This window comes from Empidonax traillii, unplaced genomic scaffold (genome assembly GCF_003031625.1).
Source record: "Empidonax traillii isolate 1590-97213 ecotype Southwest subspecies unplaced genomic scaffold, ASM303162v1 scaffold119:size1479319, whole genome shotgun sequence".
NCBI lineage: Eukaryota > Metazoa > Chordata > Aves > Passeriformes > Tyrannidae > Empidonax > Empidonax traillii.
This window is the reverse complement of record NW_020955312.1, coordinates 289,298-302,252: the sequence shown is the minus strand read 5'-3', so window position 1 is coordinate 302,252 and position 12,955 is coordinate 289,298. Positions and strand designations below refer to the sequence as shown.

At 38.7% G+C, this 12,955-nt stretch overlaps 1 protein-coding gene across 1 annotated transcript in view; it reads right to left on the bottom strand.

Moving 5' to 3' along the window:
- DSG2 (desmoglein 2) overlaps positions 1-12,955 on the bottom strand; it is a 23,662-nt gene that overhangs the window by 10,230 nt on the left and 477 nt on the right. The window contains exons 2-10 of the mRNA XM_027883172.1: positions 7,592-7,627; positions 6,590-6,724; positions 5,480-5,638; positions 5,070-5,214; positions 4,257-4,417; positions 3,284-3,418; positions 2,955-3,140; positions 1,626-1,885; positions 663-805 (exon numbers count right to left, since the gene is read on the bottom strand). Coding sequence (XP_027738973.1) covers positions 663-805; positions 1,626-1,885; positions 2,955-3,140; positions 3,284-3,418; positions 4,257-4,417; positions 5,070-5,214; positions 5,480-5,638; positions 6,590-6,724; positions 7,592-7,627 — 1,360 coding nt within the window. The remainder of the gene's footprint in view (positions 1-662; positions 806-1,625; positions 1,886-2,954; positions 3,141-3,283; positions 3,419-4,256; positions 4,418-5,069; positions 5,215-5,479; positions 5,639-6,589; positions 6,725-7,591; positions 7,628-12,955) is intronic.

Here is a 12,955-nt window from a genome sequence, read left to right as displayed (position 1 = left end):
ACTTGAATAACAACTGTGCCAGTGACCGTTTTCTTAGGAAAATCTATAATTTTGAAATAAGAAAAATTAAATTTAATTTGTGCAAAAAATTTAATCTTAAAATAAAAAAACCTAATATTTTCCAAAACACCAACATTGCTGGAGCAAGTTGAAAGAGCTCTCTGTGGTGCTTACGAGAGTAGTACTTCACTACCAATGTTAATAAAAATATTGACAAAGTTCTTCTGAAGGCAAGTTGGTTATTTATTTTAACTTAAAAGCAATTTGCTGTATGGTTACACAGTAACACGTAGATTATAAATGCAGAATTCCAATTAGATACACAAGAAGTTCAGGGAAGTTCTTTCTTGCTTAGTGTTCAATGAAAGTTGAGACTGTGAAGTCTGCTAATTGGCATACTGAGATATTGGCAATTTCTACCTTGACAAGGGATGTTCCTATCAGACTTACCTTTGCAAAACTTTAACGAAACATTCACCTTCATCTAGTCAAAGAGGAGAAACAGGCACCACGGGAACCCATTCCATGGTAATAAGTTGCCCGTGTCTCTCTGAATATACAGCCTATGGGAAACTGCGCTGGGTGCCTAACTTTAAAGATAGGCAGACTAAACCAACTATTGCTGTAGAAAGGTAAACAAACCAATAACCCTCTCAACTTACCAGTAGTTACGCCCAACATGGTGATAGTGTAAGTGCCATTTACTACATGAGGTGATTCGTAGTCGAGATTTTTAGCGAGTCGGATTTCACCTGTGACTGAGTCTATAGTGATCCAGTTTGCTGGATCTCTTCCTTTCAGATATCTGATCAAAATCATATATAAAGATGTACACAGTTATAATGAGGAAAACAAACATCACCAAAAAAAGCAACTTCACAGTATGCTTACTCTTCATTTAAAGCAGAGATCAAATCCCTAGGTCTGATGCTCCTGTTGCTGTAATTTGGTTTCAACTATAAATCTACTCTGAATGTTGAAACCTGCTTTTCCCCATAAAGCCAAGATCTAGGTGTGGAGAGATTATAGAAGGTACACTCAGGGAGCAAGACCAGAAAAGGAGCGGGAGCTGCACTGCTGGTCACCATCTTCCCCTCCATCTCTGCTCTCAGCAAAAGCTGAGCATCAGCCACCCTGGAGACACTGTACTATAGACATGGGAGAGAGGGGCTACGCAACTCTGCAGTACCCCGTTTGTAAAAGCCACAGTGGTGACTCAATAACATTCTGGCTGAAGAGCTATAATTCAAAATCCAACCACACACATGCAGACATATCTATGGTACACCCTTTCTGTCCTACTGAAAGATGTTTCTGCATATTTCTTCCCAATGTTTCCGGAGACAATGAAATTAGATGGGTAAATCTACTCTTGAAAGTATACAGGCATGACAAACACCGTGTAAGCACGTACAACTTCAGCCCAAACATTCGTGCCTCACCATGTACAACAAAAGAATATTGCATAGTAGAATACTGAGGATGATGATAATGATTTAGTTTAAGGTGTGAATTATGCTTAGTAGAGAATTATTGCCTTTGAAATTATTTCAGTTCAACATGCACATTTTTACAATAAGATGTGATTTCTAATACAGTTAAGATGGCTAAAAAAAAATCCTTACGTAATGCGCTCTGCTATTTTTCCAGTGTCTTCATCATAGGCTTGATACTGTCCAATAACCTGTTTTATCTTCAGTTTCTCACTTGCTCCAATAATTTTTGTGCCACCAGGGAACACAGGGCCTTCCTGCACATTAATCACCTTAATTTTGATTGGAATTGTTTGTGCTTTGTAACTGGGCTTAATTGACTTGTGGAACTCTGCTTTGTTTGTAACAACAATGCCCAAATTTAGGCTCTGCATTTTTTCATAATCCAGCTCCTAGAGCAATAAAGAAAATAATAAAAACAACATGTTACTCTCCTCTTATTTTCAGTGGATGGCATCGTAAGTATGGCTTTATATTATTGAATTAAAACTAGTTAAAGGTACATGCAAGGAGTCCTACCATATTTTCTGCCTGTACTTGCAGTGAATCAGTGCTCAATTACTTGTCTTTTCCAATTTTATTTTTTGTTTCGTGTTTTGGGTTTTTTTTTTAACCAATGAATTTACTTAATAATGCCCATCAATTATTACTTTTTTATTTTTTATAATTAGCAGTTTTCAGATAAGGAAATCAGAGCAGAAAAAAAAGACAAAAAAGGAAAAAGAAGGAAAAAGAAAAAAAAAGGAAAAAAGCAAAAAAAAAAAGAAAAAAGAAAAGAGAAAAAATGAGAAAAAATAAAAAAGGAAAAATAAAGAAAAAAGAAAAAAGAAAAAAGAAAAAAGGAAAAATAAAGGAAAAAGGAAAAAGAAAAAAGAAAAAAATGAAAATGGAAAAAAAAACAAAAGAAAAAAGGAAAAATAAAAAAGGAAAAAGGAAAAAAAAAAGAAAGAGAAGGAAGAAAAAGAAAAGCTATTTAAATCTTCAGTTCTCGTGAACTAAAGGAAAGTGAAATTTGTAAAATTCATGTTTCCATTTATGGAAAAGAGTTTCATAATTTCAGTTTATGAATATTCATAAAACAGTCTGTAGCCCATGGCTCAGGTGTTGCCTGCAATGTTATCTGTGGCCAGGGGAAATAAAGAAATTTTATTTATTTAAATATGTATACATCACCAAGTTTACAGATAGTTAGTACTGTTGCCCAAAGAACAAGAGAAGTCTGGGAACTTCTGCCCTACTAGATATATTTGAGATCACCCAGAATAAAAATGGAAAAGCTGGATAAAAATATTAATTTGCATGGAATGACTGAATACATAACAAAGAATATGGCAAAGAAGGAGTGTCCATCATGTAAATGTACATTTTATATGTTGACTGAATATACATAATGTGTTTGTTAACTTAGATGGAATAAATTATTGTATTACTTACAGAAGAATCCATAAAATCTATACTAACCTTTACAACAGTCAAAATTCCTTCATTTGTTTGAGTATCTGTTACTATACGGAAAAACCCATCTTCGTTGCCAGAAACAAAGGTAAAGTTTGCCAGCCAGTTATCAGAAAACTCTTCATCTTTGTCAAATACTTTTATTCTCATAATTTCCACATTTGCTCTGTTTTCTTCAATGCTTCCTTCAAACTTCAATCAAAAAAATACTCTTTAAAAAGATGTCATGATTTACCCCATTTCACCAGTGCAAGAAATTTTGCACAATGTTGTATTAAGCAACGGGATACTGGGAGGTGTAGGAACATGCCAAAAATTGTGACAAATGTACTTACTGCGTGACTTTCAACAACAGGCAGATTGTCATTCACATCCAAAATCTTGATTTCTAAAGAACATGTTGCAGCATTCCCACCGACTTCACCACCACGGTCTTTTGCTTCCACCACCAAAGAATAGCTACTTTGTGTCTGTCACGATAAGAAAAAAAGTGTTTAATCAATGCTAAAAATTCTTCCTTTTCTCTAATATCTCTATTACATTTTGGCAATATCTCTCATGGTCTATTAGAATTCCTCTCTATCTAGAAGTACATCTCACAGACTAACTTGACAGACTCTGCTGGAGTAAAACTGAGACTTTGAAAAGTATATAGGACTTTTGCATCTTCCTCACAAAGAGTTGGATTGTACTTACGGGGCAAAGGAAAAAATTTCAGTGGCCATAAAGAGGGACAAGACTAGCGACATCTGCATGTCAGGACAGGGCTACAGACAGAGCTGTGTCCCTCAGCCGCAGAGCTAACATCCCCATCCCCATCTGCTGGCCAAGGAAAACTCTGCATGCACAGGTGACATCGCTGGCAATATGTGGCTTTCAAATGCCGTTTCATAGCAGCACCTGCCTTAATTCTTTGCACCTCGATTTGCACAGCAGGCTACAAAAGTCCAGGTGCAATCAGCAGCTTTGCAGATGATGGGCCTGCATTGTCTTTGCCACATGCTCTCCAGCAGAAAGAAACAACCCCTTGCTTTGTGTGACTGCTGCCCTGACTGCACAGGAGGGACAGAAAGCAACAACCACTAGGCTGGTTCTGTGCTAGGTAAGTAATGGTGGGAATACAACCTCAACCCATCATCTCCTCCCCTAATCTCTTAAAAACATGCATCAACCAGACAAGGTTTTAATCCCAAGGGAGCTGAAGAAAGGTAAGAGGGCCAGCTCTTCACCCTGCAGGCTGAGCTGAGGGTGATGCAACAGGCGCCAGAAGACCACTGCTTACGACATAAAAATGGGAGGGATTTTTACCTCTCTGTCAAGATTTATTTTTGCTACTCGAACCTCGCCAGTATTCTTATCCATACTGAAAGCAGTGCTAGGGCTTTGGGAAACAATCCTGAAAGCAATCTTGGAATTTAGGTTATTTGGTTCATCTGCATCTGTTGCGTTTATCCTCATTACGATTGTACCTGGAAAAAGCAAACAAAACATGGTACTTGTTTATACCACCATGCACTGGTAAATATCTTTATTGAAATGTCAGAAATAAATAATTTTGTTAGATGAACTGCACAACTGTCTAATGCTTTTGACTTTATTTATGTAACGAACACAGCTGAAGAAGCGCTCCTAAAACCAAAAGGTACACGTTAAAAGTTTATCCTCTAGCCAAGAAAAAGACTGTATTTACACATCTGTAACTCACAGAATTCAATGCACCAATTAAATAACAGGTTGTTGGATAAGCACGGTAGAGTGAAGTCCCTCCCAAACAGGCTGTGATTGCTAGGCCAGAAGGCAGATTGCCTTTTCTGTGCAATTCCTGCTGAAGGACTCTGGTTCCTTGATTTGTGGTAGCTTTTATATCAAAACCAAAGGTGTCACAAAAGGAAATATCGTTCTCTGTTGCCTTTAGGTGGACTCTCTTAATCACACCACACAGCTTAGCCTTGAATAAAATTCAGACATGGTTAACCTGGCTTATGCCAGTAAGGGAATGTATAATGCACATATACAAGGGAATCTATAATGCACGTATACTGCTGAAAAGTGCATATTCACCTGTGCTCTTGCAGGTGTTGGGAAAAGCTCAATGAAAAAAAAAATCTAAAAATAAGTTACCTGTTTCACTTAGTTCTTCAATTGAACCAACAAAAACTTCATGTGAAAACACTGGAAAATTGTCATTTATATCCACAACTTTAATTGGGAGGTCTATTGGTTCTTCCAGTTTTGCCCCATTCTTATCTAGCGCATGACCTCTGACCTGATAATAACACAAACAGAAACAATAAGCACACCCAATGAGTGACTGTAAACATAAATACATATGCAAAATAGAAATACATATATTATATATAACAAAATCTAGACATCATATAAGCACGTTATATATGTTTAGAAATAGAAGCATGCATACACACACAAATATCCAGAAATATCAAAAATATTTCAAGCAAACACATCTGAAGACAATAAGTAAAAATATGAACAGGAAGGCACCTATAAGGAAAAATTAATTTTCAACTTACAAGCAGCACTGGAGTCTTTTCTCTGTCCACCCTTCCCGTTATGTTCAGGTCTCCAGTCTTTCCATTGATAACAAATAATCCATAAGGGGGTTCTGTTACTCCTTGACCAGATATAGTGTAAGTTACTACTATCCCTGTATCTTCAAGATCTGAATGTATCTAGCAGGAATATAACAGATTAAATAGCACTCAGTAAATAAAACCATGTGTAAAAGTGCAACAAAATATTTTTGCTGTTTTGTAATGAAGAAACAAAAATAAATTTTAAGCAGATTCCACTGCACTCCTTTGACTGTGGAGATGTTGAGATGAATGCAGGAAGAGCTGCATGTTCTGTCTGAGGATCTGGTTCAGGGAGATGAGAAATATCTGGAGCAGGGAGACGACCTAAAGGATCAGATGTAAGCTAGTGAATATGACCAGAATAGAGAAGTGATAGAGTGGAAGATGAAAGGTCAGCCCTGGAGATGAACACGTAGAAGAGGCTTCATAGACTGGAGATTACATCCTTTCTCTGCTGTCAAAAAATACCCAAAACATCTGGAAAAGCACATGTGCATTGGGCCAGCACTACCACCAAGGGGCAGCACCAGTAGTGGGTAACAGCCAGCTACGACCTTCAGTCACTTCATATGCTGAAGTGACAGGTGTGGCGCATCCAAGTTTCCACACCGGTGCCAAACCAACTGCACTTCACTCTTGCACAAAGGATAACACCTTGGTTATTTTTAGCTCTGTTTTCCAAAAGACTAGGCATACATAATCATGCTCTATTTACACCCTTCTGCCCAATAACCAGCAGCAGATTTGGGACCCACTTGCCAAGTTCAGCCACACTGAGTAGGGGTGGTGGAGTGAAAAAGCTCAATGATATCGCATTCCCAAAAGTTTAGTGAAAAGTGGGGCTGGGAAAAGATGAGACTGAGCCAAATCAGGCTTCAAAAGTAATGCATCTGATGAAGGAAGGAGACAGAAGGAAATGTGGCAATCTTCAAATGACATCCAACAGTCCTTAAAGAAATACTTGTGCATGTGTTTAGGGCACCCTTATTTTATATTTTAACCTCTATTTTTATGCATATTCCATATTAATCTCTTTTTGAGGCTTACTCTAGCAATTGGATTCTTATAGGAATTGTCCTCTTCCTCCCGTATGAAGGCTGGAGGGACTGTCCATTCCCGCTTCTGCCTGACCAGGCTGTTGGGATGAGACAACATGCCACTCCTGCCATTTCGATTATAAACCTGTGAAACAAGACTGAATGTCAGCATTACATTTAGCCATTCCAGACAAATGCTTTATTGCTACTGTAACCCAGACTTCTGAATAGCTTTTGCTCTTTCAATAGCTAGTGACTTCAAAATCATGGAGCAGCATCAGTTACAATCTAAGAGCTCCCCAAGTTGTTTGAAGAGGAAAACCACACTAATCTTTTCATCAAGAAGAAGCAGGTAAGACATGCTTTGAATATATGAGGAGGTTCCCATGACCAGGGGTTGGTGAAAATAACTGATCAGGAAGATTTCCATGCCTGTCATCAGATGTGGGAAAAAATTTGGCACTAAGGCTGTTCTGAACCACCATTTCTCCTTATCACCGTGTTTACCACCCCACCAATACTGCCTTGTACTCAAACTTCTCTCTGAAACAGAATATGTGAAATATCAGGCCTCAGTACAACTCACCCAATGCCTCTGCTATCCTTGCTCAACTACCCCTCATTCTCACTCTGCATGAAACCCGTCATCCTTCTGTCCTGCTTAGTCTCTACTGTCTCTGTTGACTTCCAATTAACATCTGGAAATGTTTCCAATTAACATATGCAACAAAATAGTGGTTGTTTTCACTCATAGACTTCAAAAAAGTTATCTACAAACTTAATATTTTAGGGGAAGTTTTGCCAAAGTTCAATGCCGCTCAGTGTGATCAATGTAGGAGTTTATTCACTTAATTTCAGCTTCCATTTCTTTATCCATTACACAGCTTTTACATTTCAGAAAATGGTAAAATTCAAGATATTTTTCAACTGAAGTAAGGCACGGCTTTGTCACTTTGTTCAGAGAATACTTATTTAGGCACAGATAAATGAAAAGTTTTCCGTTGTATCCTACCTTGACATAGAGTCCATTTCCACAATTCAAACAGATCTGCAATGGAAATGATGATAATCATTATTAATTCTGTGTCACTTTAGCAGTACTAAAACTTAACTGACATGACCTCCCTCATAAGAACAGCAAAGTCATAAGGAAAAGGCTTCTGACCTTTATAAATTAATATTTATTATATACCCATAACATCTTCTGAAAAATTCACCACAACCACTGACATTAAAAACACATACTATAATAAAATAATTATTAATTTTGCACTTTTCTTCCGTCATGGAACAGATTATAAGAAATTAGTATTTTTTTTTCTAATAAATAATGCAAATTTTATAGTAGTTTTCAAACAACCATTTCTTAGTGCTAAATAACACTTCATTATTTCAAACTGATGAGAATTTGCTATTGATTGAAGCAAGTGCTGGTTGACAGCAGCACTCCGGAGCAGCTCCCTCTTCTGGGCAAACCATGGATTTGAGGCCGTGGTGGGCCACCAATCACATCAGAGAACAAAACATTTAAAGGCAAGGACCAACCAGAACAACTGCTGAGGTGTACACGACTTAGCACCGTGCTGGGAGGATAAGTGGTATACATGCATCACTTACTTAAACATGACAGAGGCATGTGCATGCTAGCAAGCAAACCACACTTGCTCTGACAAAGACCTCACACGCCAACGTTCAGTATTGCATCTGCCCATCTCTCCATGCACCAGGACAGCCCAGGACAGCTATGCCATGCCCTTAAATGCCTCAGTTAGGTGCCAAATCCCAGCTGGAAGGAACTGGAGCTGCAACCAAATCATCAGAGACCCTATGTTTATGTCCACTCTCCAGGCACCAAAGACTCTGCAAGTACCAACACTCCTCAAACTGCAAAAAATGAAGGTGTTGGGAAACAGCACCAACTAAACGTAGGCTATTACAGCAGAGGAAACCTACAAATCAAGCTTTTGTGCTCTGTATAGGTAGAGAATACTGCTATTATTCTCAAAACTATTACTACCTACTGATTATTTTTTAGGCATACCACTGCTAAGGTAAAGCAGGCTCAGAAAAGGTGAGTTTCTATCCAAATAAGTCAAGGAGTATTTCTTTATATTCTCCACTGGTTTCTAGTCTGTTGACTGGGTTCTGCCTATTCCTCCCTCTGACTCAGCCTTGATTACTGAATTGATGACAGCTTCTTTTCTTTAAAAAAGATGTTATCTCTTCCCCACACAATGCAGTGGACTGTGTTGAGCAATACAGCAGAATTCTGTTTTAACTTGCACAACGAAACTCTTTTTCAAATGATAATTTTCCCAATGCTGAGGACAAAAAATTAGCAAGCAGTAAGTTCCCTAACGGATATGCATCATGAAGGCTACCTTAGACCAAGTTATTTTCACAAATACTCTTAGTCTTATTTTGTTTTATTAATTGTATGGATTTTCAAAATTTATTTTTATTAATAATGAGATTATACCAGCAAGAGTGACAGGAGAATTTTGCTTTATAGTCAAGATATTCCAACAGAAGCTACAACTCTTTTGGAAGGTGTGGTTGGGTGTTGGAATATGCTGAAGTTCAAGAATAAGCAGATCTTCCACTGAGATGCATATCAAGAAAGTGTAGAAAATTCCGTCTTACAGACAGAAAGTCTTTCATTAAGACAAGTAAAAACCAATTTGTTTACATAGTAGCAAATGGCCTTGAAACATTACAGTTTAATGCTAAGATACTAAAAAATACTTTTGCTCTTGCACTTTTCAATCTATAGTCCACATGGAGCCTCATAAGGGACTTACTTACAAAATACCTACAAAAAACGTTTAAGAATGGCAATTTTATTTACAAGATGCATAAATAAATGTGGAACAAATATATCTAAAGGGATCCTGCATTTTTATTGAAAATTTTTAAAGGTTCCAAAACTTTTAAATAGGAAAAAAGCACTTTTCAGTGACATTTTCTTCAAGGACAAGTGAAATGTCACATATTCAACAGGTGCTAAATTCCAAATTTCCCCCTTTTTTATAATATCCCATAGCTGCCTTCTGTTAAATGGCTTAGTAAGAGTAGGAAAGCTCTGTCTGTCATTTGTTGAGGATCATAGCCTTGGCACAAAACACAGACATCCACTGATGACACCTGTTGATGATGGAGCTGAGAATGCATTGTCAGAAGAAAACTGGATGGTTGCAAAACACAAGGTGGAAAAAATGAGGCCTGAAGTAAGAAAATTGGAATGAAATACTACAGGGTAGCAGCAGGAACCAGCAAGAGGCCATGGGAAAGAAGGGAGTAATTGCTGTGTATAGGAAGTGCAAGGCTGCTCTTGCCCAAATTCCTGTTCATGAATAGTCAGGAAGTGACTGAAGAACAGATTTTCAACAGCTTAAACTGTAAAGATACAAAGACTGAGTAACCAAGAAGGTACGTGTCTGTATTCACTACACCATGAAACTGTAATTCCTAGAAATGTGGACTTTCCTGTATGCTGTGTGTTGGGAGATTTGGAATTTGTAACCCCCGCGAGTCAGTTTGGTGTTGAAGATGATGGACAAGTGAAGAACTTAAAGAAGCAAGCAAGGGGGACCATTTAAGGTTATCTAGTAGTACATCTCCTGGCCATGCTGCAAGATAAAGTACACCCAAATGCTTCCTGACAACTGCTTATCTTTTTCTTAAAAACGAGTGATGGAGGTCCCTCAGCCTCACTAACCTAAGGTGATGCCTACATAGTCTTACAGATGGAAAGCCTTAGTTAATTTTTATCTTCATTGTATTATCCTAATTTTTAGCTCTTTGCAAGTTGACGATATTGCTGCTTGCATGAGATTCAGTTTCAGAGTAAGGCACACAAATTTATGTGTATAAATAACAGCTAAGTGCCTAAAATTCAGTGATAATCAGCAGAAATACAGCCAATACAAAGAGATCAGAGTGCAGTTCAACTTGCCCCCAAAACAGCCCATATTTATTTCTCTCTGGGCTCTACTGACTGTAAGTATGTCTAGTTTGTAAGCCCAGGACGGGAGGATCTGTAGATCAAAGCAGTTGACACTGAGATCCCAACAGCACACAACCTGTGTTTTTCCTTCCACAGCCTGTGGATTTCCTTCAGAATAGAATTAGCCTGGTCCCACAGACCAAACACCCATGAGAAGACTGATGTACCTCCCAACATGGTTTCACCCAGGAGAGATACGATTCACACTCTGGAGATTTGCTTCGAAAGCACAATTTGATCCAACTAAACACATGCACTCAGCATCCACTGCATCTCCATTTACCATAACAGAAACTCAAACACCTATATTGAGATGCCAACACTTTACAGCAATTCCGTTTTCTTCATAATAACTTTTCATGTATTTGCAAACTTACATCTTACTCATTGTATTTTCTCAGTTCTCAGTTCTTTAATTTTCCTTCAAAAATCAGCCAACAGAATTTTGTGACTTCAGATTGCATTTTTTCGCTTTCCTCTACTCTCTCCTGGACAGATTCACTGTATTCTGAAGTCCGGTATCAAAAATAACACACAGGATGGATAAAATACTAGATCTTGTGAATTTCTCAGCTGCTTTCAGACCTCATCATAGCTTGTTTCCCCAGCTTTTTGGAACAATATTAAAATGCTGAATCAATACACTGAAACATGGTAAATAACTTTCACTGCGTTTCAACATGTTACTGGTAACAGAAGCTGGGCTGCTTTGAATTAGATCACCTTTGCTCTCTGTAAAACTATCATGTTGTGGTATTTTTTATTTAACTTGTTTCTATGACTTCTGAAAATTAACTGCTACGGGCTCCGACATTTCAGTAGTGATCTTATGTACTCAGCCTGAATTTCATCATATCCAGACTACACCTAACATCCCAAACATCAACGAAGTACAATCTGGGGAAGACATTCGGAGAACAAGTAAATTTTGCTACTCCCATAGTAGGATTCATACATCTCTGTCAACTCTTCTTTCACTGAAATGCAGGAAGTGTTCTAAGACTTCTTTTCTTGAAGACATGATGTCCACCCTCTTTAGAAATGACTGAGAAACTTCCCAGTCCAATAATCCTCGATAGCCATGCCCGCCCGGCAGGCCCATGGCTCTGGGTGTGTGCCCTGGACATGTACCAAGTCAAGCCCAACCCTACGGATGCATTACCATTCGGCACACCCCAAAGTCCCTGGAAAAGGGTCAGAGGCAGGGACCTGGGGAAATCTGCTGTGACCTCTGTGAGGTACCCGGGAATGATGACTTAGGGATGCAGCCTGCAGGCAGGGAGGGAGCACCAAGGGATACTTCCAGGAAAAACCAGGAGAGGAAGAACTTACCATTCTTGCTGTGTCTAAGGTAGAAGATGCTTTGAGAAGACACTACTTTTAGTATTTCAGCAGTTTCTTAAGATTCATAAGAAATAAATGACCCTAATCTGGAACTCTCAAAGAAGCAAGTTGACTTTCTGCCACATGAATGGCTCTGCCCAGATTAGGAAAAAAAAAAAAGTAAACCAAAAAACCAAAAGTGTAAAACCCAGCAGTGCCTCTTTCTCTCTTCTGACCAACCAACCAAGGCAGCCTTATTCGCTTTAATGTTCTATCCGACAATGAGGCTTTTAGGCATTAAACTGAGTTGACTTTCAGTACATTCAGCTTTAGCTGAGACTGAGGATGATGAGGATTGAGAAAAATAATTTACTTCAGGGAAAACTAACAGCATCCTGAGCCAGTGCAAGTCCACTAAAATGGACAATGGTGTGGCTTCAGGTATTACACAAAGAAACGGTAAAAACTTTTGCACAGGTAGCACTCCACATGTTTTCCATTGTTCTTCTGGACAATATGAGAGTAAAACATTTTCCAAACACACCGTAACTCCCAGCTTGCTGTAAAAAACAGGGTTAACTGTTGCTGCCTGACTTGTGGACAACCACATGTCTATATCAAAGTTATCAGACAACAGTTCTCCAGAAAACAAATCTGATTTTGCAGGATCTCAAGCTCAGGGAGCAAGGTCCCAATCCTCAACACCTTCCACTCTCACCATGCAACAAGCCATTACTGATGCCTGCTCAGTTGCTCGGCAGTTTGGGGCACAGCCCAGGGCCTGGCCTCCACCCGCACCTCTGTCTGAGTGGTGGCGGCCCGACTTCCGCAGGCATTCTGCCAGCCTGGAAAGGTGAAAAGCAAAAGAAAATGCTGCAGATATGACAGAGAGCTTGCTGTAAACCAGCTAGAAACACCTAGAAAGCATCAGTCCAGATCCAACAAACCAGGTGTTTTGGCCCCAGTTTGCTATAAACTTGAAAAAGTATTTCATAGGATGGAAGGTCTAAAGGCTGATGGCTGAAAAATAGGGCGGGGGGGGGGGGG